Source organism: Heteronotia binoei, chromosome 1 (assembly GCF_032191835.1).
Source record: "Heteronotia binoei isolate CCM8104 ecotype False Entrance Well chromosome 1, APGP_CSIRO_Hbin_v1, whole genome shotgun sequence".
Classification (NCBI taxonomy): domain Eukaryota; kingdom Metazoa; phylum Chordata; class Lepidosauria; order Squamata; family Gekkonidae; genus Heteronotia; species Heteronotia binoei.
Genome location: NC_083223.1, coordinates 249836034 through 249864017, shown reverse-complemented (window position 1 = coordinate 249864017; position 27984 = coordinate 249836034). Strand labels below are relative to the sequence as shown.

The window sequence follows — 27984 nt, the reverse complement described above, 5'->3', positions numbered from 1 at the left end:
TTAGTGCCCACTCCACATTCCCCTAGGTAGGCACTTTTTATCATTCCCATATTAACTGGGCCCCCTCAGGGTGTACAACAAAAGGATACAGAGAGCAGCTATTCTCACTGGCTGGTTGGGGAACTGTTTCTGGCAGGGACACAGAGACACAACAGGCATGATCTTCACATCTCCACTGAAACCTCTTTCGGCTGCCTCACTGGGAATTAAGAGACCCACTGGCTCACCACTTATGGGATGGATTTTGTCACAAGGCCTCTTAGTTTCTGTGGATACTGGCCTGGAAATGGGGAAGGGGGTTAGGAAATAAAACAGATTGAAGAAAAAGTTACAGGGTGGCCACTAGCTGGACCATCCCATTTGCAGGCTGCATCAGAAATCCAGGTAACACTTGTGTTACTATCATGCTGTACTGCGCTGACGCAGGGATTCAGGTGCTGGCCTTGCAGTGGCTTTCCTCTTTCCTTGATGGTCATGGACAAAGGGTGGCAATTGGGGGAAAACTGTCCCAGAGGCACCTACTTAATTGTGGGGTGCCTCAGGGGGCGGTTCTCTCCCTGAAGTTGTTTAACATCTACATGTGCCCTCTTACCCAGATTGCCCGGAGGTATGGGCTGGGTTGCCTCCAGTATGCTGATGACACTAAGCTCTATCTACTGATGGATGGCCGGACTGACGATGTCCCAGAAAATCTGGACCTGGCGCTGCAAGCCATGGCAGGTTGGCTTAGGTTGAGTAGGTTGAAGTTGAATCCAGCGAAGACAGAGGTCCTTTGCCTGAGCCGTGGCGGCCTAGGAAGGGAAATTCCCCTACCAGCTTTTGATGGTGTGCCACTGAAAACAGTGCGCAGGGTCAGGAGCCTGGGGGTGCTACTGGAGTCTGTCAATGGAAGCCCAGATAGCAGCCACCGCTAAATCCGCCTTTTTTCATCTTAGGCGGGTGAGGCAGTGGGCTGCCTCCCTGGAGCATGATGACCTGGCAACAGTGATCCATGCAACAGTCACCTCGAGGTTAGACTACTGTAATGCCCTATACATGGGGCTGCCCCTGTGTCGAACGTGGAAACTGCAGCTAGTGCAGAACGCAGCAGCCAGACTGTTAATGGGACTCCCTAAGTGGGAACATATACAGCCTAGGCTACGGGAACTGCATTGGCTGCCAATTGTGTACCGGGTTCATTACAAGGTACTGATTATCACCTTTAAAGCCTTATATGGCCGAGAACCTGCCTACCTTAGGGACCGTCTCTCCCCATATGTTCCCCAGAGAGTACTGAGATCTAGCTCACAAAATCTGCTGACCATCCCTGGACCGAAGGAGGCCAAATTGAAAGCTACGAGGGAGAGGGCCTTCTCGATTACAGCTCCCCCCTGGTGGAATCAGCTCTCGGCTTGGCTTCGCGAACGAAGATTTAAGAAGGGTGCAATAGTCCACGTCTGCTGCAGGCTCGCTGGTGGCTGACAAGACCAATGCGGGACAGGCAGGTCCGGCCACAGTGGCTGCAGGGAAAAGTCTGGTTTAGAAGAGGTACAGGCCTTGCGGAGCCTCAACCAGTTCCCCCGGGCCTGCAAGACCATCCTCTTCCAGTTGGCTTTTTAATGTGGAACTATTGTACCATCAGGGTTTGTAGAATCTTTCGGGATCAAGTGCCGTGTTCTACTGGAGAAAGTTTTCCTTCCAGACGTTTCGTTCTCAGCTGCGGAGAACATCCTCAGTGGCGTTGCAGCCGGAGCAGGCACTCAGACCTTCTTGGCTGCTCCGGCTGCAACGCCACTGAGGATTTCTCCGCAGCTGAGAACGAAACGTCTGGAAGGAAAACTTTCTCCAGTAGAACACGGCACTTGATCCCGAAAGATTCTACAAACCCTAATGATGTTACCAGCCGTGAAAACCTGAAATCTTTGATATTGTACCATCGCCATGAAAACTATGTTTTATATTAAGATCATAGTACCAAATCAAATTGTGGTTTTAAATTGATATTTTAATTGCTGTTTTAAATGTAATTGTATATTTAATTAACTGTTATGAAATTGGGATATTTTATTGTTGTATTACTGTAATGTTGTATTTTATGCTATGTAAGCTGCCCTGAGCCTGCTTCGGTGGGGAGGGTGGGATATAAATTAAAAAATTATTATTATTATTATTAGATCAGAGACCTCAGATCTGCTACCACTCTATGTGACTCAACTCCAATACTAAATGAATTCAAAATTCTGCAACCAGTTAGTGCCAATATACCATGAGTCAGCCAGGGCTCAGCAATACCAAGGACTCCTCAGAAGAAGAGGAGCCTTGTGTAACCAGTCTTGAGTTAACAGAAACTACCAGCAGGAAAATGAGCTGCAGGCTTGTCAGAATTCACAGCCAACAGGTGGTGCACAGCCACAGACACCCTTCAGCCCTGATTCCTCAAGTGAACCTCAGTTGGCCATTCCCAGACCACCAGTATCACCCACACCTTAGAGTGCTGCAGACATAGGCTGAGAACAGAACTATGGACAAGAATAGCAAACTGCATGCCTCCTGAGCCAATGCCAGCAGCTTGCTGATAATGAAGATGAGTAATTGCAGGATTGCTTCTGACCAACTGGTTGCAAGCATGAAACCCTATAAAACCAGCTAAGAGAGGCTGTTAGGCATGGATGCAATGCATATGATGGATGCTAAGTCACTGACTCTGCCTTGCCTGACTTCTGGATCTCTGAGTGACTTTGCTTTGCCTAACTTCTGGACTCACTGACCTTGGACCAAATGACATTGTCTTGCCTGACCTCTGGCCCCTGATATTAATAGTTTGCCGACTTACCAGTTACAAATGATAAACAGGGCCACTGCTTGCCTCCTGATACCAGATTCTGAGCTCCATCTCCTGATTTAGGAGTACATAAAGTAACTGATTTCTTGCTGCCTTTCTTCAATAGACAAGAATATGAGAGCTAACATATATTTCATTTGTATATTCTTTTTAGAAATGTTGGGGTGGGATTTATAGCAAGTCTTAGAAAGACAGCTTATAAATTCCATAAATAAATAAATATGAGAAGTTAGGTCTAGTGTTTTACCTTACTTCAGTGGATGCACTTATGCAGTACTATTGCTGGTTATACAGGCTTATTTATTTTAATCATGTATTTGCCACCTCATAACCAGAGTTTCCCAAGGTTGTTTTTTAAATCAATTTCTACGATAACTGTTGTGGCATCCTTGCTGCAATTGTGAGGGAATAAAATACACTTAGAATAGCACACGCACACATCTATGGAGAGGAGCAATTGAAATCCTAATGATACACGGAAGGGGGAAAACCAGAAATGTGGTGATCTAGGAGATAATGTGGGGGGAGGTACTTGTGAATTTCCTGCATTGTGCAGGGGGTTGGATTAGATGATCCTGGAGGTCCCTTCCAGCTCTATGATTCTATGAAACTTATCCTCAGCTTCAATTTGCTATCTGCTCAAGCTGCCAGAGCTGCCAAGGTGGATAAGTTTTAACTGCCCTGCTTAGTGCTTTACCGACTTATACCCACGCTTTTGAAGTGATTGGTCAAAAGCAGGCATGCACCCTGAATTCTGATTGGGTAGAAAGGAAACTCCCCAGGCTATAGGAAGCTCTGCATAACTGGCAGCCTGGCTTGGCTTTCTGTGTCAAGATGCTGATATCAAAGGCAAGTCCTGTCAGGCTATACCAGGATGCTCCTGCCTGAATCCAGGAAAGGCTATCAAGCCTCAGTTGTACGTACAGCACTAGATAGCAAGAAAATGTTTTCATATTTTCTTTTTGGGATTCTGCCTCCTGACTGCCTGATTGTTCCCAATTATCTTTCTAGGTTTTATGTTGTTATTAAATGTTCATTTCTATCCATGATCGCTGAGCGTCAATTGACTGTGTAGAATCTCACTCATGTTTTAGTCAGGCTCCTCTGCTTTATGCTGACCTAGTGCCTCACTAATGAAAAGGTCAACTCTGAGGACAGCCAGGGGAAAGCATAAAAGGGGGGGGGGGAATTCTTTTGATAGTGGCAGTTTGTATCAGGGTAAAGGACTCCCTAGCTGAGGAGGTGGGAGAGGGAGTGAAAATCAAAGATCTTCAAAACACAACTAGTTCTACTGGACTTTCAACAAACAATTTTGCACGAGAGCTTTAATCCTGATTTAACTCTGTCCCCAAACTGACTTTCTACACTGGAATCAGAGAAACCAACTTTATGACTCTGATTCTATGGTTTTAATGTAGAAAGTCAGTTTGGGGACAGAGTTAAACCAGGCTTAAAGATCTAGTGCGAAATTGGTCCTAGTTGCAAGGGGACTGGTGACCGAATAGGTGATCATGGGTGTTTTTACATTCAGTTTGATCCAGAGTTTTAGACTTCAAATTGCCTGCCACCGTTCCGTTTTAATTATTTTCCTTTTACATTGGTGGATTTGCTGCGCTCATTTTGCGTAGCCAAACCTCTATATTTCCTGCTGAAAGCATTTCAGTTTGGGGTGGGGGGTCTCTGATCAGAGGGCAGACAGAATACCAGTGCTTAGTTAAATGTATATGATTGCTTGGAAATCGTGTCAACACTGCAAAAACAATAAAAATTTAAATTACAAGATGAGGCAGGCAATGATATGTAAAAATTTAAAGTGCTGTCAGTACTCATGCAAATTACTGCACCTTGTGGCTTTTGACGAAGTCTTTTAAAATGCATGAAAACTTCTCCAATACAAGTTTGAAATGCCTGTAGAAAAATGACTGGATCAAAACTAGTTTTGAGAAAAATGTTGTAACAGCAGCACCAGAACTCATCTCACCGAAACAAATGGAGATGCTTTGGGCAGCAACGATGCAAAACACTTGTGAGAACATTAGGTAATGTAAAAGGTGAGTTTCCAATGCGGTGATAAAGAGTCACGTACTATCAGTGTAAAAGCACCCCATGACAGTGGCTAAAGACACCTGCACTACACAGAACAGTTTGTAGAGCAAATTAGTCCTACAAAGAACCAGACATAAATTAGCCCTTCTTCTCGTTTGGCACTAAACCTGACTGTACAAATAAAACAGAGGAGGATTTCCTGGCTTTCTACATTTGCTTGGCTTGTTTTTATTGGTATATTTTTATGGATCTATTCTTATTTATTCTGCTCTGCTTGGCTTGTATTACTGATTTGCTTAATTTTGTGAAAAGTTTTTGTTGTTGTTGTTCAGTCACACAGTCGAGTCCGACTCTTTGCGACCCCATACGGACTTGTTTTTACTATCTTGCCAGGGTTACTATTTAAGTTATAAACTGCCTAGGGCAGGTCTAGAGAAGCAGCATATAAATTTCTTCAAAAATAAATAACTGCCAGTTACTGTTGCTAGGTCTACAGGTGATGATACTGATGGTACAGCATTGTGATCATCTTCTACCCAAATCGCTTGAGGAAATTAAAGATAGAGAGAAGGAAAATAACATGGTGTAGTTGATAAGGAAAAATGCCAGAGTGGTACTTGTATTAAACTAGTTCAGCAATCATTAAACAGGAGCATTGTGGCATTTTGTCATTTTAAGAATACATTACCGAGAATAAACTCCCTGGAATAGACCCAAGGAAGATTTTAAGTAGACCTGCTTAGAATGGAACAGGAAAGACCTTAATTCTATAAGTCCCAATTGCAAACAAAGTGATAATATATCTTTCCAATCATTCGTAGCTTTAACTCTTACATTGGCAAGTTTTCTGATGAATTATAATCCAGCCGTTTCACACTGCAATCTGCCTCTAGAATTTTTCTGTTGAGTGACATGCACGTCAGTGACTATGCATCCTGAACATTGCTTCATTGGTTGTAATGCACTCTATATGGATCTTCCATTGAAGTCAATCCTGGAACTCCAGTTGGTACAGAATGTGGCAGCCCAATTACTAGCATGTACCATGCATGTCACACCCATCCCACAGTCACTCCATTGGCTACCACTCAGTTACCAAGCTTAGTTCAAGGCCCTGAATGTAATTTACAAAGCTCTTCATGGCCTTGGAGCCACATAGCTGCAGGACTGCCTCACCTACTACTGCTCCACCATGGCAGTTTTGGTAATCTAAGCAAAACCTTCTGAAGGTCCCTGCCTTCAAACTGGTAAGATTTAGCAACTGCCCACTCGTGTGCATTCATGGTGGTAACACCCACCTTGTGGAACGGCTGGTCTGAGAATATCAGGAAGATTCTCACAGTACTACCATTCCACTAAATATGCAAAGCAGAAATGTTCAGGAGGGTGGAATTAGAACTGTAGTGGAATAGAACACTCCAGAAGGATGCCATCATATGGAAGTGGAGAGGAGGTACTGTTTTCCCTTGTATCTTTGTAATCTCACATTCTGCACTGTTTGCACTATGCTGGCATGGGCAATTGCTGCTCACATCATCATTTAATTTTGTATTCTTAGACCTATTGCATGGGCATTGTCATTCAATTTCTGTTCCTAGTCATATGGCATTATTCACTGAATGTCTATATGGTATGATCCCCCCCTTTTATCCTCTATAATCTGCCTTGAGTCTCAGTGAGAAAGGCAGGCTAATAATAATAATAAATGTTGCCATTTTAATGTCCATTAGTTATTTTATATGACAGTGGTGTGTTAGTTCTATGTAGACAGCAAAACAGCATTTTTAAGGGGAGAAAGGCAGGTTAGAATATTTAAAATAAATAAAAATTAAAAATTGTTGATGACAACTGTATACATTTTGTTGAAGGATGAGCAAGTGCATGATCCCCTGATTATATGTAATTGTTTTTCTATGCCTGTATGTTTGTGTATAATTGCATACTTTAAACATGTGATGAAGGTCCAAGAAAGTTTACACCACAGTTAATCTGTTAATCTTTCAGAGACAGAGGGAAGCAACCCCCCTCCCTTTTACTAAACATATATGGACATGCAGTTATCTTTTCACTCATTCAAAATATAAAGCAAAATAAATCCCTTTCATATATGCTTGGGTGTGTGGGAGTGTTTGATTTTTCACAGGCACTGTTTAATAGGTGCCCATGACAATCATATCAAAAAGTACACATCTGTTACTACAGTCTGGTCTGGCTTGTGTAGGCTATTTTTGCCTATACAGGGACACATCTCTGAAGAGATATGAAAGCTTGTAAAACAAGTTTGACCAGGAACCATGGTGTGCACCAAGGCCAATGACAATTGTAGAACACTGCCTCCAGGTTTCTGAAAAGCTGTTGACAATTCACACAACCAGTGACCCTTACCTTCATTCCACAGCCCCAGACCACCTCCCATGTTCCCTAGGTGGCAGTATAGCATAGGTTGTGGATGATATCATGAGCAACTCCTTTCCATCTCCTTTTCAAACCATCTCAGCCAGTATATTTTGCAAATAAAGAATCTGGATGCCTGAAGCAGGGCTTTGTGGCCGGAAGATTAAGAAAATGAAGAAAGTGCTCTGGCACCCAGACTTCTTTATCCTGCAGCGATGCTTAACCCTCTCAATGCCTGGCATTCATCATGAACTCAAACTCATGTCTACAATGGAAATTTACTGAGTTGACCTACAGCAGAGCTCATGTCCCATTCATTTCAGCAGTGTTTCCACAGGAGAATTTCCATGCAGATTGTGACCACAGCCATTTTGGCTCCAGTTTTATACAACAGTCTCATACCTGCCTCATCTTTTATGCCAAAAGGGTGAGCAGGAATCACCAACTGGTCAAATCTTAGGATTCAAAACATTTTGCTTGCTCCCCGAACTGCTTCTGCCCACCTTGCTTTGTTCCCTGAAGGCTTATCATATACCAGTTCAAGCTTTCTCAAACATACAAGCCATCCTCCACTATCTCACCAAACAAAATGGCTCCCGTCAATGAGTAGTCTTGTCCCATCTGGCAAGCAGGTGCTGTCTCTCCTTTCTGGGCTGTAGAGAAAAAATAAAGTGAACTGTCATTGCATTCGGTAGCTCTTATCATGAAACACAATGGGCTTTCTGGCTGGTTGGACAGGTTTACTTTGTGGTTTTATTCCTGGTTTAAGCTGGACAGCTCTAGTTTTTGCTCCACTATTCCTGCTTATGCTGATTTTGCTGCGTTTTATATGCACAATGTGATATTGCATGGTTATTCTTAGCTATTTATAATTACTTGGTACAGCTGTGTTGCTGGATTGGTAGGGTGAGGTTTGTTAATTTTTAAAATCTGTTATATTTTATCATGTTGTGAGCTACCTGGAGCCTCTGGGGTACGGAGTGGGATTAATGAACAAGGGTTATACCCTTTCCCTGAGTATTTCCATCAGCAATTTTCCAATACTACAAACCAGATGCCACCCATGTTATAAAAGGAATAACATAGAATATGCCTTCAGATGATAGATTGGTAACCTTGCTTAGAGAAAACTGCACCATTGCTCTATGACACTTTTGGAGCAGAAAGAAAAAAGGCAGAGATGCAAGAGGATCAGGATCAGTGAACAGAGAGAAAGACCAAGGAGACCGTCAATATTAAAAATGTAATAATAATGAAGAAGACGACACCCATGTTTCAGACCTTGGATCTGGACCCTCTTGGAGGTGTTTTTAAAAGGTGAAGCTGTGCAGTGAAATGATTTGTGGACCCAACCTCCGGGTATTGGTAAGTCCAGGGTGGAATTCTAGCAGGAGCGCCTTTGCATATTAGGCCACACACCCCTGATGCAGCCAATCCTCCGAGTGGTTATAAGGCTTTTTTTTGTAAGCTCTTGGAGGACTGGCTACATCATGGGGATGTGACCTAATATGCAAATGAGCTCCTGCTAGAATTCCACCCCTGGGTAAATCTAAGGGGTAGCTGTTCTCACATACTAGGAGAGTGAACAAATCACGCCATGGGAAGAATTAAAACTTACTAACATTATTATTACATGTGCAATGATGAGGCAGACACAGATGCAATTACCAAGAAGTTGAAAGACCAGAGAAAGATCAATGGCATTGTTTATTAGGTTAACATAACAGTCCTACTATAGGACTGACTATATAGGTTTTTGGTGTTCCGTATATCTGCTAATTAAGCAGAATGCAGTGAGGTGGGTGTATGTTCGTACAGACTGTTGGTGAACAGGGCTTTTTTTTTTCAGAAAAAGCTCAGCAGGAACTCATTTGCATATTAGGCCACACACCTGATACTGAGTCAGCCAGAACTGTGCTCCTGTGTGTTCCTTCTCAAAAAAAAAGCCCTGTTGGTGACTATCTTTTCAAATACCTATTAGTCACCTACACACAATTTCTAGTTTTATAAATAACAGGTTTTCAGTATTGCAAATGCTTCTAGTCAGTTATGAAGCTATTATCTGAACCTCTCTTTATTTCTCTCTGCCATCTTTAGTGAAGCTGCAGCAATATAAACATCTTTTCATCATTCCAGATCTCAGCCCAAGAACGCCTGTAACACTGAGGCTCCATCATGGAATCACGCCGCTCCACCAAACAGCCCATACTTTCTACACTGTGCTCTTCCAGACCCCAATACCCCACCCCCACACCAGATCAGAGAAAGAGGGCCTCATTCTTTTACTGAGGAATTTATGAGACTTTTTAATCCTTCTTCAGAGCTTCTCCAACATAGATGAATGTTTTTAAACTCCCTCAAGCTGTTTCTTATACAAAGAGATAAAAGCAAAGCAACATTGTTGTTTTTTTATATGATTGGGGAAGGAGACTGCTGTCTTTCAAGCAATTGCAGAGTGGTTCCCAGTTTTAAAAAAGAGAATAATATTTTCTGTCATTAATATGAACTCTCCAAAGACACAGTTTTAGTACTTTAAAATATGGGAAATGGGATGCTGGACTGGAAGGTTTGATCCAACAGAGTTCTTATAAAAAATATAAAATACAACGGGCAGAATAGAGTTATAACTACATATAGCTATTTGACAACAGTGAACAACAATTCTTGCCAGGAAAGATTGCAAAACACACTGCTTGCAGTCACATGCAGACTAAACTGGAAAAAAAATATTTTGAATTTCTCAATGCCCACAAGCAGATGCGAACAGATATGCAAGTGAGGCAACTTGTTTGTGGACCTAGTAGCATTTTTATAAAGAGGAGAGGGGGCTTACACCTCTCCTCCACTGTTTTCCCAACTTGAAAGGCCCCAAAGGAGCCACTGTTTGCCCCATTGGACTAAACTTAAAAGAACCTACACATTCAACCCCAGCAGACTACCTGAAACTCTTTCAAGTTGGGGAAAATTGACCCCAATTCACAGCAGGTCCCTGAGCACCTAAAATTAATTTTAAAAACAGCTAGCTTGCTTAAGGTCACTGTTATATATGCGGACCAAAGTGAAGACTATGATGGGTGTTCCTGCCAGGCTCACTGAAGCCAGAAAGACTGAGCTTGGGGACTTGGGAACAATGGGCAGCAGGATCCAAATCCAAACTGCCCTGCTCCAATCACAGGTTCCCTGCTGGTTTGATTGATTCAATATCATGCTTGTGTGGGAACCCAGAGTTGTATATAGTTGACCCCGTTGGCCCTGTTAAGCAGTCTTTTAGGTCAGCCCTACTATCTTGATGCTGGGAAAGACAGAAGACAAAAGAAGAAGGGGATGGCAAAGAGTACTGTGTGCAGTTCTGGTCGCCACACCTCAAAAAGGATATTATAGCATTGGAGAAAGTCCAGAGAAGGGCAACTAGAATGATTAAAGGGCTGGAGCACTTTCCCTATGAAGAAAGGTTGAAACGTTTGGGACTCTTTAGCTTGGAGAAACGTCGACTGCGGGGTGACATGATAGAGGTTTACAAGATAATGCATGGGATGGAGAAAGTAGAGAAAGAAGTACTTTTCTCCCTTTCTCACAATACAAGAACTCGTGGGCATTCCATGAAATTGCTGAGCAGACAGGTTAAAACGGATAAAAGGAAGTACTTCTTCACCCAAAGGGTGATTAACATGTGGAATTCACTGCCACAGGAGGTGGTGGCGGCCACAAGTATAGCCACCTTCAAGAGGGGTTTAGATAAAAATATGGAGCACAGGTCCATCAGTGACTATTAGCCACAGTGTGTGTGTATATATAAAAATTTTTGCCACTGTGTGACACAGAGTGTTGGACTGGATGGGCCGTTGGACTGATCCAACATGGCTTCTCTTATGTTCTTCTGATGAGATGGCTGGACAGCGTTACTGATGTAACAAATACGAATTTGAGCAGACTTCAGAGTATGGTGGAAGACAGGAGGGCCTGGCGTGACTTTGTCCATGGGGTTGCAAAGAGTCGAATTGACTGTGAATGAACAACAACATACTATGCTGTATCTAATAAAGAGCTGATTATCACCACAACCGCACCTCCTCTATGCATGAAACCCACTATATTACAGTCACCCAGCAGCTGCATGTGAAAGAGTGGGGAATCAAACCCAGTTCTCTCAGATTAGAGTCCATGCTCTTAATAACTACACCAAACTGGCTCTTACGACTGGCTTGAGTGACAAAGAGTATATGAGAACCAAAAATTGTTCTTTAGCCCATCATTCTTTACGTATATGACAATTATAGTCCCTTGTTTCTTATATAGGTGTCATCGGGGACTTATTTTTTAGACAAAATGGTCACCACTGAAAACAACATGCCCAGCAGTCTAGAAAAAGGGTAGGAAATTGTACAGATATTTCTCAGCACAGTCCCCGTTACCTATTCTCTAGGTGTTTTAGAGGTTGTAGCTTGCAGGGCCATTGCAGAAGACTACTAAATAGTAAAAAAAAAAAAAGCCAAGAGTATTTTTTAATGTTAGGGCACAGATACTGATAGTTCAGGAGAAAGAAAGGTTGTCAGAGTTGTCAGAGGCCGCGTGTTAAATAAGAGTCATTCAGATGGTGAAGCCAAGTGCAAATCCTTGCCAACCCTTATACGGGACAGTTTGGTTTCAGACTCTTTCAGATGCCAGAAACTAGGGAACAGTGCATCTTTTGTTCTTGATACCCATTTAGAACAGAAATGGTCAGCAGGTCTTTCAGATGCCACCAGGACTGACCTGCTTTCCTGCAAATCTCAACACAAACAACGCCACAGGCCTACCAGGATAAAGACATCTACATTTTTTCCTCTCCTCAGAGAAGAAAACGAGTGAGTATGCTGTCTCTAAAATGTTTGATATTTGCACAAAATGGAATAAAACAGACCTGATAGACTTTTTGACAGCAAAGGAAAATATTGTAAAGAGATACATGTTTAGCAGTTGGCTGATTTTAAAAAAACATAAAAGCTTTTGAAGCTTCAGGGCTGCTGGATAATAAATGTGAAATATTAAAGACGGTGAATTTAAAGTAGATTCTTAACTTAGATACAAATGAAAGATACTTCCACATACTTCTAAATGAAGGAAAGTGCCCTTTGCTATCTTTCTAAACTAGAGGCATCCAGGAATACCCCCAAGCTTTCACCGGGCTTTCAGCTGAGGCAGTGGACATCACTTGTTACTGGCCTCCCCCCCTTCATTCCATCTCAGTGCTGTAGGACCTGCTAGACCTGGACCATAGACCATGTTTGTGAGGCAGAATTTGCCATGTTAATCTCTACTGTTACTATGTAATTTTAGATTTTATATGTTTTAAATTGGTTTTTAACTGTTGATTGTTTTTATGATGCAACCCACCCCATTCCCATTTTGTCTGAAGAAGTCTGCTTAAGAGCATATGAAAGCTTACATTCTAAATAAAACTTAGTTGGTCTTAAAGGTGCACTTGTCTACTGCTTTGTTCTATTGCTTCAGACCAACATGGCTGCCTACTGGGATCTAACCACCCTGAGCCTGTTCTACGGGAAGGGTAGGCTAAAAATGGAATAAAATAAATAAATAGATAGATAGACAATCCTTCCCCAAAAGGAGTGCATATAGTAAAGTCATGGTGGGGATATGGTTGCCAACTGCTTGGAGAGAAAAATGGCCTGTTTCTAACAGAGGCTGCGAAGCATGTCATTTATCAGAGGACATTATTTATCTCCAAGCCAGGAAAAACTTTCGCAGCCTATTTCCACACTTTAAGCTTCTGTTAAAACAACAGGACTTTTTCTCCAGGCCTTTTGACAATCCTAAGCAGGACTATCTCGATTTTTTCCCCTGTCTCTGCTTCCTAAGTTTGTTGGGCAGAGGCACCCTGGAAAGAGAATGAAAGGGCTCCTTCTCCTGAAATGTGCTACTACACATATACACAAGAGTTTGGGAAGACGTGTGTAGTTTTCCTGTTGCTGCCGCTGTGACTAGCAGTTCAGAGAAGCAGCTTTCACATGGCAGATTTCCCTGTGGAAGTACTGTGTGGGCTTTGCTGTGATCCTTCCCCAATTTCAGAGGTAAGCAAGTTTGGGAAAGGTCAGGAAAAAGCTAGGAAACCCTAGGAGACACACAAATGTACCACAATGCTGTGAGGAAACAGGAAAATAATGTCAAACCTAGGGCACTGGGAACTACTTCAGCCTCCTGGACAGATAACTCATGTGAAAATGGCCATAGTTTAGGACAACTCTTTACAGAAGGGCCTGTATCCTTTTTCATTCTTCACATTAATGCTTCTCTCTGTGAGAACAGCAGGAGTTAAAGAGTGTTTAATGCTTTAAAGCTCATTTGTTAAACTGAAGCATAGAATGACTATTTAAGGCTATATTTTAATCATTAAACAATAATAACAGGCCTCTTAATAATATCACACTGTGACTGTACTTGCCACTGCCAACAGGCTTGAAGAAAAATCTCCTGTCCTTTTAATAGAGGCCTAATGGGATGGTATTTACCTCCTTGCCATGAAAAGCTTCAATTGCCCATTTCCACATATTAAGTCTCTAATAAAGGGACAGGAGATTTTTCTTCAAGACTGCTAGTAACCCTATTTGTACGCTGAATTCCACAGGGGATAGCTGTGCTAGTCTGTTGCAGCAAAAGAGTTTTTTTTTAAAAAAAGATTTCTGTTCATTTCTACACTAGCAATGGTTATTTTGGTTAGGGTTAACAGGTGTTTTAGGTTGTTGCAGATGTGGGGCAAGTGGTAAGGCTCAGCTCTCCCCCCCCCCCCCCAAATTTCAGTTCTTTCTGTTTTTAATCAGGTCATGATAGCTATCTTTGCATGTCAACTGGCAGAGCAACTGTGCCTTGTAAATCTTCCGCTGCTGTCATCATGAGTTTATGGTTGAAGTGTTTACTCACCTATAGGTCTCTGTAGAAACCAAGCCATTCACTTTTACACAGTAATGAAATTTGATCTACAAAGCAGAGGAGTGCACAATCAGCTAGATTCAAAACAGCTGAGGGAAAGGGTAAGACGAACTGAGATGTCTACTGCTCTCAGTATAATTTTTTAACTGAGCAACATATAGGCTAGGCAAGACTGTTGCAGAGCATCCTATAAGCTGGACTGAAGTCTTAACATATTGCAATATATCAACATCCGCAGATCTGTGGGTTAATCTGAGCCAAACACTGGCTGGTGTGCAGGAGCAGACTGGCCGTCTATAATGTATAGGGAAATTTCTTGGTAGCTCATTACACTAGAGGGCCACAGGTGGCCAGAAACAAGAATAACCAAGCTCTAGCATTTCTGCCACATGCTCAAGGGCCACTTGGCTTCACTGATAATGGTATAAACTTACCTATTTTCTTTCCCCCACACTGCTGCCAGCTTTTGGAGGAAGCAATGAGTGAGTTAATATTCACTGTTTGTACTGCTGAACTCAGTGATCCCTGCAGTGCTGACTAGTAGCTCCACAGGGGCATCTCAGCTTAGTGTGCTCCACATCCCAAACTACTCCTGCTGCTGGTGTGGGCCATAAGAACATATTTCACAAACCAGTGTGAATCTATCCTGCCACTTGAGTCGCCAATATAAAATGGCAGTAAAGCATTTTCCCTGATTTATAAGTTGGCTGGAAAAGATAATGATTCTGAGTATCAGCAAAATGACACTTAGTTCTAAAACACAAAACAAAAAAAACCCCATGTCTTTGGACTCGGAGCCAGAGCAACTGAGCAGGGTAAATTGTTTTCATGCAGTTCTTATCCCAACCCTATTTTGACAAACAAAGCACAGCCTAGATTTTTGCTTGTCATGTTATAACTTTTCTTTTGTTGGCAGACAGTTTCCCAGTTTGTATGCTGGATAGAAGCTAATGTTGAAGCCTCTAGTCATGTTTCCTTGCTCTCTGTCAATCAGCTTGCAGAAAACTCTTTCATAAATTCTAACTAATTCTGTGTATGCATTGCTGGCAGTGAGCAATCACTGCTTGAATAATCCAGAGTGAACTTTGTCCCTATCTGGTTAGCATGAATGGGAATACTGTGTGTATGTGTAGTCCAGGCTACATCATACTGCAGCTCTGCCAGCAACCAGTGAAATGTATAGCTTATGTGACAGCCATTAAGTTCACCTAATTTGGTTCTTTTCTCTCTACAGACTTCAGAAACAAGATGCATAGAGCTAAGCCCCTTTATCTTGGATAAGGACGACAGTGAATGTAAAAATCCAGACAACCTCTAGCCACTGGCTCATTGGGTTTGGCAACTGGCTCCTGAGTTGTTTCTGAGGTAATGAATCAGGTCAAACGCCTAGAAAGTCTTGCTGACAAGTTCTGCATTTTTTTAAAGTCTGCTTACCTTTCTAAGTACAACAAAGTGTTCCTGAGAAGGCATAGAAGTAGGGTCTTACCATTGTGTGCACAAGGCTGATCCTGTGGATGAACTGTTTCATGGCTAAACAGTCCTCCTTGAGAACTCCAGACTTCTCATAGAACTGAAAACCCATAAGATAAATTTAATTAAGACCTCTTTTTCAAAACAGTGTTTCAAAGTTTGTGTTTTGTCCCCTAAATGGCAACTCCTTACCCACCATTTTGCATGATCAGTAATCAGAGGTTTAGAGCCAGAAAATCAGAAGCTTTAATTTAGAGTCAGGAAATATTGTTAGGCGAAAATGAAAATGAGAGGCCCTATGGGCTTTTGCCACAACCATTTCCTGTAATCAAAGAAACAGTTTAAGCCAAAAGCCTATTTGATATAGCAGTTAAACATTTCAAACATCCAGGTCTTACTTCCCTTCCTCCTTATCTTGCATTTTGGAAAGTGTGTGGGATTGCTGTTAAATAAGCAAGCTTACCTGAACGTATCCTCCTCATGCAAAAGCACAAGGTCTGCTCTGTCTATGCTTGAGTACTTGTACCTGGAGATTTTCTTCCCTATCCAGTTCTGACAAAAATCTAGGTCTTTGGACTCATCATCCTACCATAAGAAGAATCCAGGCCATAGTCCTGAATTTATTTTATTTTATTGGATTTATATCCCGCCCTCCCCGCCAAAGCAGGCTCAGGGCTTCGTAAATCATAATTCCAGTATGCTGGACATATGCACTATATTTGCAGTTCCGATTGAGCATACAGGGATGTTTTTTTCTATAGTCATTTTGTTGCAGAAACACAGGGCTGGAAGTGACCCCCAAGGATCATCTAATCCAACCCCCTGTACAATGCAGGAAATTCACAGCTCCCTTCCATGACCCAGTGACACCTGCTCGATACCCAGAGAAGACAAAAAAGCTCCTGGATTCCTGAACAACAAAGCATTTCTGCAGCCTGCTTTCAAATCTAATAGTATATCTAATTTTGAACCAGGTAACAGACTGTGGATTTACAGAACCACAAAACAGAGCTAAGGACAATTTGGGAAGGAAGTCCCAAGTTTGTAGAAAAAATCTTTTTTAAAAAATTGAAAATCTGGGTATTAAAAAATCTCCAAAAAAATAGAAATAACACCTGTAGCTTTAAGCAAAGAGTCCCCATTGAGCCCTCAGTTGCCATTTTGGCGTTAGACAAATATTACTGAGTCTTCTAAACCTTGGTTTCTTGTTTGTTTTGTTGTGTTTATTTATTTAAGAGGACAGTGGGGATACAGAAAAGAACAAGGAAAGCAAAAAAGGGTAATACAACATAATTGCATTTGTTGAGGACAGTCATGTAATACAAAATGTAAGCCTTGGTTTCTGTAAAGCAGATAATGGGGATAGGATGGGCTGGGAACCTTTAAAGGCCCTGGAAAAGGTCCCATCCCATCCCCCTGTCATGTCCCAATGAAGGATTCACCGGGTGGTGACCACTGGAGATTGACTACCCACACCACTCAGCCCAGCCCAGAGCTCACTACTGGACAACTGGGCCTGGCAGCCACCCCACAACTGGCTCCAGTGCAGTGGGATCAGTGGCCACTGCGGGGCTTTTTGCGAGCATAGATGCATAGGAATGCAGTTCTGGCTGTCTTGTCCAGGGCTCAGGGAAGGGAAAGAGGAAACAGTTGGGGAGGTAGAAGAAGAAGAAGATGATATTGGATTTATATTCCGCCCTCCACTCAGAGTGGCTCACAATCTCCTTTATCTTCCTCCCCCACAACAGACACCCTGTGATGTGGGTGGTGCTGAGAGGACTCTCACAGCAGCTGCCCTTTCAAGGACAACCTCTGCCAGAGCTCTGGCTGACCCAAGGCCATTCCAGCAGCTGCAAATGGAGGAGTGGGTTCTCTCAGATAAGAGTCCGCACACTTAACCACTACACCAAACTGGCTCTCTGGTAGGCTTTCCTGGTCATTCACTACTGAGGGAAACCTCCTGCCATCTGCCTGCTGTTTTACCATTGAGCCAAGCAGCTGGAGGAAAATGGGGCTGTGGGGAAGAGTCACTTCTGGTAAAATCATAGACTTTTGAGGGGGATCCTAAAGCATTATGCTAACAGTGATGTCATTTCTGGGATTGAATTGGAAGTGATGTGCCATTGGTGTAACATCATTCCCCTCCTTACCCCAGGGGGATGGGATACAGAGGAAGATGCCTCCCACAAGCCCCTCCAGGTCCCTTGTTTGTTCAGCTCTGTCCCCTCAAATCTTCTCCTTAAACTTATTTTCTGTTTCACTGTGGCTGTTGTGGTTACCTGTGTGCGCATGCAATAACAAGGTCTTTAGGCATTTCTGCACTATGGATTGAAAGTCCTTTAGTTTTATGAGCTCTTTAAAACAACTCTGTTGATTTGTGAGGACAGAAACTTTAGTTTTACAACATAGGCCTCTGGCTATGAGTGAGCTGTGACAAAGAAACAGGTTTAGAACAGGTTTAGAACTATAAGTCTAGACAAAGTAGTGTTTCAGCAGAAATGGAAGAATTCCCCCCTCCCAAGCATTTCTCTGATGTGAAGACAAGAACTGAGGAAACTCAGAAAGAGGCAGTTGCAGTTTTTCTGCTCCCTGAAAGACTGCCCCAGGGATTCTGTGCTGGAGCAGTTAGATGATAGAGGATGCTAGAGAACAGATTGCTTGGCCAGAGACAGCACTAGACCTTTAATCCTGGTTCAGCCCTGTCCCCAAACTGACATTCTACACTAGAATCATAGAAACCAACCCTATGAGTCTATTATTCTAGTGTAGAAAATCAGTTTGGGGACAGGGTTGAACCAGGATTAAAGGTCTAGTGCAGAATTATATTCTGCCGGATGGAAACCTAATTGCTCATCAAAAGGCTCTATGAGTAGACAACAGATGAATGTTTTCATCTAGGCCCAACTAGAGTTTAAAAAGCTGGAGACAACACTTCAGATTCAAAACATGTAGTGACCCCCTAAAGGGGATTAATCCTGTACGCTTTCAGTGGTAAGAGTTAGGAAGCAGTTAAACTTTGTGGATAAACTCAGCACTGGGTTGCAAGGTACAACTATAAATTCCAATTTGCATGCCTCACTACTTAGTTACCCTCAGGAAATGCCTGCAGGCCAAATGTTACAGGCATCATAGCCTGTGGAAAGGGAATAATGGAAACTTCAGAGAGATCCATAGCTGCAGATGGACCAGGATGTAATGATGCTGCTGGCACTGGTATGATATAAAAGTTTTAATGGCTTATTTGCACTGACCATAACTAGGGTCTCAGCTGGGCTGTACAGGATAGTTTGCACAGAGGTTGAAAACTGAGAATAAACCCGTAGACACTAACCTCAAAGGAGAGATGAAATGGCATGGCATGCAGGGATTCATGAGGACACCCTCTTCCACTCTGCCTTTTACATAAAGACAGCTTGGGCAGCAAGCTCTGAATTTCTGCATGAGAGAAAATGAGAGGACACATGAGCTATTTGCTCCAAAGCAATACTAGGGACTTTAAATGGCACTATGTTTACAATAGTTGTTTGATGACTGCAGCTGGTGCTATACTGGAGACAAAACAAATCATAGAAGACATTTTATTGATGTATTTGTTTAAGAAACTTGCACACTGACTCTCATCATCACGCTTCTGAGGCAGCTAATTATCAATAAAACAGCATTAAAAACATTAATCAATAACAGCCATTATAAAAGAGTCACAGCAGTTACATCTATATTAATCTCCCCATGTTTTACAGTAATTTCAGAAACCTCAAATGAGTAGTGGAAAGGGGAGAGAAAACAAAAGTATGGAGTTGCACCCAATAAAGTTTCCTTGTGATGGCTCAGAGACAGTGCAGTTAGTTAAAAGTTGGCATTAAATGTTGGCTCAACAGGAATCCTGGTTTGCAAGATTTTCTTTAACTTCAGTTAGCGCAGGAAAGGGTGAATTCACTCCTGTGAAGGAGGTGAGGGGTACAAAATACATCCTACGAGGAAAAGAGAGCAGACCCATGGTACACACACATTCCCATGGCCTTTTTTGAACAGGAACACACAGGAACGCAGTTCCGGCCGGCTTGGCATCAGGGGTGTAACCTAATATGCAAATAAGTTCCTGCTGGGCTTTTTCTACAAAAAAGCCCTGTATGAAACAATGGTGATGTCAGGCAGTATGGCCTAATATGCAAATGAGTTCCTGCTGGGCTTTTTCTAAAAAAAAAAGCCCTGTACATTCCTATCTGGAAAAGAGAGCAAGTACATGGTACGGAACCTTGATGGACAGTTTCCACAGAATTCAACTGATATTGGGGGGTCAGATGGGATGAAGCAGGCTGTGATTTTGCTTGGTTACGTGACTCATCCCTGTTCTACTTACAGATCAAAGAGAAGCTGGTATGGGTAGCCATGCTTTTTCAGTGCAAGGATTGGATTGAATTTTAAGATGAAACCAAAAAAGCTTTTTTTAAAAGAAGATATTAGATTTATATCCCACCATCCACTCCGAATCTCAGTCTCAGAGCAGTGCACAATCTCGTTTATCTTCCTCCCCCACAACAGACACCCTGAGAGGTGGGTGGGGCTGAGAGGGCTCTCACAGCAGCTGCCCTTTCAAGGACAACCTCTGCCAGAGCTATGGCTGACCCAAGGCCATTCTAGCAGCTGCAAGTGGAGGAGTGGGGAATCAAACTGATTTCTCCCAGATAAAAGTCTGCACACTTAATCACTACACCAAACTGGAGCGTGGTGGCAGAGGCTGGAACCTGCACAGGGCTCACTGATGGTAGCTGCAACTTTGAGGGGGTGGGAGCCGTGACACTCATGGGGGGAATCCCTTCCCCCTCTTAATCTAATTTTAATTTGAAACTGGAGCCACCAGACCCATTGTGCTCCTGCCCCCCCGCAACCAACACTGATGCTAGGGAGGCCAGCATGTCTTCCATTCCCACCCCCAATTCTTGCACCTGGTGCCAGTGAGCCAGGCATGTCTCCTGCCTCCCAACATTGGTGCTGGTGAGCCTAGTGTGGCTCCTGGCCTCTGCCATGAGCCCAATGGGACTCTCAAACCCCCTCCACCCTCACAGCTGCTATCAGCAAGCCCATCACAGCTCTTATGACAATATTGATAAAACAGTTTTCCATTTGGGCCTTCAGGCTTGCTACCTATCAGCCAAGATACATCATGAAATGGAGCTCTCAGAGATGAGCCTTCCTTAGCCCAGAAAATCTGCATTTACAAACACTGACATTTACAAATAATCAGTCTTGGTAAATTCTTTACCTTTCTGCATCCGATCACTGAGAAGTTTGCGGCAGAAATCTCCCTTTGCTGAAACTACAGAGGGAGAAATTGGTTTAAATTTTTATTTTACTTATTTTTATTTTATTTAACTTATATCCTACCCTACTCCACAAGGGGGCTCAGACCAGCTGACAACATAGTAAAACCACAATAAATCAATAAAATCCAACAGTTAAACAGTTTAAAATAAGACGACACTAAAATACGAATAACCCAAATCTCTTTCAGTATTTTACAGATAATGGTAAGTATCCTGATTCATAATTTTTTGTAAGATGGTGGTAGTACCCTGTTGTACAGCAGTGCTCCATAAGTAGCATCTGGGCACTGGAGAGGTACCAGAAATAGGGTTGCCAAGTCCAATTCAAGAAATATCTGGGGACTTTGGGGGTGGAGCCAGGAGACATTAGGGATGGAGCCAAGACCAAGGCTGTGACAAGCATAATTGAACTCCAAAGGGAGTTCTGGCCATCACATTTAAAGGGACGGCACATCTTTTCAATTCTTTCCTTCCATAGGAAATAATGAAGGATAGGGGCACCTTCTTTTTGGGCTCACAGAATTGGACCCCCTGGTCCAATCCTTTTGAAACTTGGGGGGTAATTTGAGGAGAGGCACTAGATGCTATACTGAAAATTTGGTGCCTCTACCCCAAAAAACAGCCCCCCCAGAGCCCCAGATACCCACGGATCAATTCTCCATGATTTTCTATGGGAATAAATCTCCAGTGGGAATAATAGAATTCCCAGCAGACATATCCCTCCCCTTCCCCCGCTTTCTGGCGACCCTGAAGCAGGGGGGGGGGGTCTCCAAACCAGGGGATCCCCTGCTCCCACCTGGGAACTGGCAACCCTAACCAGAAAGCAGGGAAGGCCAAGCTGAATCAACACCCACCACCTCATCCAAAGGTCTGGCAGAACAGATTTTAGATTTCTGTTCACCTCTATTTATTTCCATCCCATCTGACCCAGTGTTCATCACTCTACAAAGAGAAAGAAACATTTCCTCCAGAAATCTTGGTGGCCATGCAGAGAGCGTTTGATCTTTAACATGAGTGGGAGGAAAGAGCCATTACTAGCAGGGAGGTATGAGGGAAACTGCAAATTTGCCTGGCTCTGTACTTTCTTCTCAACGAATACAGGATGTAAAAGTCCTCCCAAAGAAGCAAATTTTAAATCTACTTACTAACAGTTGCACAATAGGACTGACCCACATGTTGGACAGAATCTTCAATGTCTAGAGAAACCACGAGTGCCCATTTATGTTTGGAAAATTCTTCTAGCAGTTCCTCCTTTTCATTCCAAAGGTGAACAATTAAGTATTCTAAAATCTGAAATGGTTTAAAGTCTTTAAAAATTGGAAGTAAAGTTTGAAATAAGTTATGATAGCTCTGATTTGGGAACCAATGTGAAAACATGCTTAAAACTTTAGCACTTGTTGGTCTCAAAGGTGCTATCTTTTTATTTTTCCCATGGGATCCAAGGAACTGGGCAAAAGAAGCTCTGGCTCTTTCCTTCATTCCCCAGGAGGGAGAGGAGCCTTAGCCAATAGAAGGAAGAGAGGCTTGGCTCAGAAGCTCTGCTATTGAGAGAGCCTGGCAAAGCAAGCTCTGCCTCCCCCACTGCTTCCTTCCCAAGGGAGAAGCCTCAGCCAATAGAGAAAGCAGGTTTTGCTCTGTAGCTCCTGGTGCAATTAAGCAAGCCTTGCAAAGCAAGCTGTAATGCAGAAGGAAGCAAGAGAGAGGGAGAAAGAAGCAGATGACAGTCACTCAGGGGCCTGATAGAAACTCTCTGGGGGCCTGATTTGGCCCCCGGGCCGCATATTCAACACCACTGCCCTAAATGCTTCAGGGGGGTTATAAGTAAATCTGGATTTAATACTGTAATGAATTATCTTGCCTCTACCCGCAGTCTACAAAAAAAAAATCTATATTTTTTATTTTTAAAGTCCTCTTTTGCTCAGTTTGTTTCAAAACTGACTCCCAAACATTTGTTTTCTTCTCTAAAATATTTGGAAATGAAGTATATAGAATTTTTGTATGAAAAAATCATCAGGAACAGAAGTGTCTCTCTCTTTTCCTGGCCAGTTCAATATAAAGGCTACCTAACACAGAAAGGTCTATTAGTACTTTTGTCCCAAACTTCCAAAACTGCTGATTATTACCTAAGGCGCTCTTAAACCAGGATTTTGACTGGGGAATCACAACAAAATTGGAGGGAAAAAGACCTTAGTAGAACAAAAAATATGCAACAAGCATTGTGTGTGTTAGTTAAAAATGTATTTGGAAAAGATACTGAAAAATAAAACCTCTTTTCCCCCACTCTACTCTGTTTTAGTAGTCTCTTGCAGCAAAGTGCAAAGCCAATTAAAATCCCTCTTGGCAGCCTCCCGGTTGGTATCACCACTGCACTTTCTATGAGGATGCTTCCTTGGTGTGTTAGTGAGAATTTCCTAAACACAACCACATTTTTAAAATTCCATTAGTTAAAATATTTTGAGTCAATCCTTATCAGCCTCTAATTGTTTGAGGAAAGGAAACAGTAGTTTTGGGATTCACAAATAAGAAGCTGGTAGAAAGGTGAATACTGAAGGCTTGCTGCTCATAAGATAGATAGTTTCAGGATGGCCTGGCTGTGGAATGGAGGCTGTGTTCCCATGAACAATAAAAGAAAATGTTAAGCATTCTCATAGAGGTTGTTTAGAAGGGCATGCCTTTCTTCTGTACTGTTCACAGACACTTTAAAGTACATTTGGAAATACTTTATAACAAACTGAATCAAATGGTATGTTCACATACATTAAATAACGTGCTCTGCAACTGGATTTTAACTGTGTAAGAATAGCAAAATCCACTTGCAACCAGTTGCTGTGTGAATGTACACAAAGTCTCCTCTGGCAGTAACTCTCCAGAACACTGGACCAGGTCATTCTTGTCTAAGGGAATATTCCCAATGATTGTTGGCACTGGATGGCTTCCTCTTGTATAGCAGGTGATTCACAATACAGAAGAGAAGAGGGTAGGTACAAGCAGTGGCCTCTCAGCCTGCACTGCTGGCTTTCTGATTTCCAAGGCAGAGGGGTGAAAAAGCATCTTCCCTCTCTGCAATCCAGAAGGTATTACATTATTCCCTGCTGCTTTACAACCCACTAATAGAATTAATCAAGAGCTACTAGGCAGCTCTTAATTTGCTTCTTGCTGGCCACTTGTTTATTCAAGGACACGGCCTCTCACCAAAGCGAGCACTCTCTCTTCTTTCCCTTAGGTGGATCTCCTATTGAAAAGATCAAGGCAGAACTGACCTCTTAAGTCAGCACCTATTACAGGGACTGCTTCACATTACATGTTTTTAATGGGTAAACAGCACATTTAATGTGTATCTGTAAAACTGCAACATGCATCTTCAATAAGGCTTGAGCTGCAAATATATTACAGATATGTGTGCTAGAGTCAACACTGGATAGAGATCCTGGTTGATTGTACACATGGTGACAAATAAATGTTTATCTTCACATAAAGTGTAATAGGAAATGTTATGGTACCCGATCCAATTATTTACAGATAAAACAATAGGCAGAGATATTATCTTTTATAGGATCAACCTGCTCGGACAAGCAAACTGTCCTTTAATCAGGGTTTTTTCCCCTGGGGGAACGTGCTGGAATGGAATTCTAGAACCTCTTAATGGAAACAATTTTTTTTTTAAAAAGTTTAAAAGTTCATAATGAGCACCCACATGTTTCTCCTTCATTTCCCCCTTGAGAGTTCCGGAACATCTTTTTCCAGAAAAAAGCCCTGCCTGTAAGTAAATTATGTTACCTTTTCCCTTATGTTACATGCTGGATTTTTCTGCTGAAATGTTTGATTTATTCAATTGGTAACCCTCCCTTCCCCTACAAAATATCAAAGCAATAGCTTTGGGGTTTTTTTCCAGGGAAAGTTTAGCTCAATGGTCTTAAAGCCATCAAGCCCTGGGCAAAACTGCAGGCAATAGCAACTGCCACAAGAGGGCAGAATAAGAGCACATGTATATCAATCTAGGACAAACTCAAGCTTTTTCTTCCTAGCTGGTGGGGGGGGGGGGGAGAGAAAAGAAATCCCCATCACAGAGACCATTGTAAAGCACTTTGTACGCACACTGAAGCAGCCTGAATAACCCAGACTAGCCCAATGTTGTAAGAGCTGAGAAGCTAAGCAGAGTTGGCCCTGGTTCGAACTTAGACAGAAGACCACCAAGGAAGGCTAGAGCCGTTATGCAGAAGCAAGCAATGGCAAACCACCTCTGAACATCTCTTGCTTTGAAAACCATAAGGGGTTGCCATAAATCTGTTGTGACTTTATGGCAGTAAATTGTCATTAATTACATGCAGTGTGTGGTGGTGCTATACAGATTCATGTTAAACAGAATATGAATAGATCTCAGATTAGTGGTCCAACCCTCTAACATGTGCTACTGGGAAAGCAGGGATCTCCAACAGGTACCTCATCAATTGTTGCATGGTAACTTGGGCATCCTGTAGAAGACCCAGGAAAAGATCAGCTCAGGGCTTTCTTTCTTTTAAGAAAAGCTTTTATTTTTTAGTATTTTTTTCCTCTGTGCTGCTTAGCTGATACTTTCATTTCTGCTGCTCTTCCTAGTTCATGTTCTGTTTCTAGGACAGAACTAAACTTGGTAACATGCTGGGGTCAGGGGAAGTAGCTCAGGATACCCTTCATTACTCAGAAATAGCTCTCATTAAAGAAAAGTTTGGTGACATCTGGTGTAAAGGGAAAGGCAAGAAGGCCAAATTCCCAGGCACATTTAACAAGGTCTTGTGCCCTCTATCCAGTCACACCAAACACTCAAGTGCCCTGGCAGACTGGAGTTTTAATGTGCATTGAAATGTTTTAGGTCGTTGTATTGCATTTAATTATATTATATTTTGTCGTGTTTTTAACTGCAGTCCACCTCAGGGCTCTGCAAGAAAGGTGAGTATAAATCTTTAAAAATAACCAGGCGCCACCAAGCGATGGTATTCCTAGTAGTAATATATGGCTGCGAGCAGGCCTCGGAATCAGTGGGAGCTCACAGGAGCACAGCTCCTGAACCTTTCTGAGAGTTCCTCCTCCTCTTTCTGAGAGTTCCACCTCCTTGTCCATTGAATAGTAGGTGCAGCTGCATAACAATCCCTAGACGAACTCCACCACCTATTTTTCCACAAAATGACCCCTGGCTGTGAGAGTTGGACCATAAGGAAGGCTGAATGCAGAAGAATAGATGCTTTCAAGCTGTGGTGCTGGAGAAGACTCTTGAGAGTCCCTTGGACTGCAAGAAGATCAAATCAGTCACTCCTAAGGGAAATCAACCCTGACTGTTCCCTGGAAGATCAGGTACTGAAGCTGAAGCTCAAATACTTTGGCCACCAAATGAGAAGGGAGCCATCACTGGAGAAGATCCTGATGCTGTGAAAGACAGAAGGCAAAAGAAGGGGACAGCAAAAGATGAGATGGCTGGACAGTTTTTTTGCATTGACATACTCAAATGGGAGATATTGACTGTTTGTCTTATTGCATATACCAACCCATCTTATGGCAAACTATATGGATGTTATAATCTCTTGAGTAACCATGCCCTCTATTTGAACTAACAGAGCCAGAATGTTGCCTAGATTTATGGCACCCCTACAACAGCCGTCTGCTTTTTGTCACCCTGTAGTGTTTTTTTCAGTCGTTTTGTCCTAACACTAACAAACACAGATCCCTATTTCTGATCCTTTTAATCTGCTAAAAACATTCCCATGATTCCACACTGCCCACTTATATTATAAATTGCTGCTTCCATTCCCATTTGTCTGATGAAATCTGCTTAAAAGCATACGAAAGCTTACATTCTGAATAAAACTTAGTTGGTCTTAAAAGGTGCACTTGTCTACTACTTTGTTCTATGGCTGGACAGTGTTGCTGATGTAACTAACACACATTTCATCAGACTTCGGATGATGGTGGAAGACGGGAGGGCCTGGGGTGACTTGGTCCATGGGGTCACAAAGAGTCAGACTCAACTGTGGGACTGAACAACAACACCACCTCCTTTGGTGCTGGTGAAAAGTGCTGTCAAGTCACACTTGATTTATGGCACTCATTAGGGTTTTCAAGGCAAAAAATGTGTAGAGATGGTTTAGCCATTGCCTGCTTCAGTGTCACAATGACCTGGGGTTTCTTTGGTAATCTCCCATCCAAACACTGACCAGGGCCAACCCTGCTTAATAGCAGAGACTGACAAAATCAGACTAGCCTAGACTATCCAAGTTGGGACACCATCCTTTTTACCTCCTAAATTGATCCAGTAGCCTGGCCTCTTCCAGCACAACATCCAAAAGTGACGAGACAATTTTATACTGTTCATTGATATAAATGTTTAGAATTTCTTTCACTGAAATTTTAGCAGGATTTTGGTATGCAATTACTGATTTTTGCTGAATGTATGTTATTGAATAGGGGTTTTGTACCCATCTGAGGAAAGGCTGTATACACTCCTTCAAAGAGAAACGTCCCTCCGACCCAAATTTTTACCTCCGCTTCCCCCACCCCCCAATCTGAGCTTTTTCACACCAGCTTCTGCTTCAAGATCCGTCCTTTCACTCTCAGCACCTTCCACTTCACTCTTTGACCCATAAAGTAACCCCCTAAATTCCACTTCATACTATATTTCTCCCCCTCGACTCCCTCTCTCTCTCTCTCTCTCTCTCTCACACACACACACACACACTTTGCAACAACCCCTCACCCAACCCGCAGTGCGCGCGCACCGTCTGTGCTGCCAAAGCTCCTTCCCCTTTCATTTTTTGGGCTCTTCTTCCCGCCTTAAAATTGGAGCGCGAGCCGAGAGTCGGCGGTTTTTCTTCCCCCACTATCCGGCTTCCCTCCGAGATTTACCTCACCCGCCCAAAAGAGAAGCGCCTTCTGTCTAGAAAGGTCCCTCCCCTCAGTGGTACTCGTTTATAACCGGATCTCCAAATCTACGTTTCAGCAGATCCCCTCAGACACCACAAGTCTTTTCTAAGTTCC

The 27984-nt window shown here is 42.7% G+C and overlaps 2 protein-coding genes across 2 annotated transcripts in view; one reads left to right on the top strand and one right to left on the bottom strand.

The window, feature by feature from the left end:
* Positions 1–51: 51 nt before the first annotated feature.
* On the bottom strand, positions 52–27946 carry LOC132579225 (type 2 DNA topoisomerase 6 subunit B-like). The gene is made up of 8 exons (XM_060249495.1): positions 27853–27946; positions 22125–22269; positions 20919–20972; positions 18987–19090; positions 15672–15755; positions 14177–14232; positions 7843–7914; positions 52–280 (listed from the first exon to the last, which is right to left on the bottom strand). Exons 3-8 carry the CDS (start codon positions 20926–20928, stop codon positions 52–54), a joined length of 555 nt encoding a protein of 184 aa, XP_060105478.1. The 5' UTR covers positions 20929–20972; positions 22125–22269; positions 27853–27946.
* Positions 12002–27984, top strand: part of LOC132580956 (acylphosphatase-2-like) — a 34370-nt gene continuing 18387 nt past the window's right edge. The window contains exon 1 of the mRNA XM_060251951.1: positions 12002–12109. The gene's annotated coding sequence lies outside the window, so the exon portion shown is untranslated. The remainder of the gene's footprint in view (positions 12110–27984) is intronic.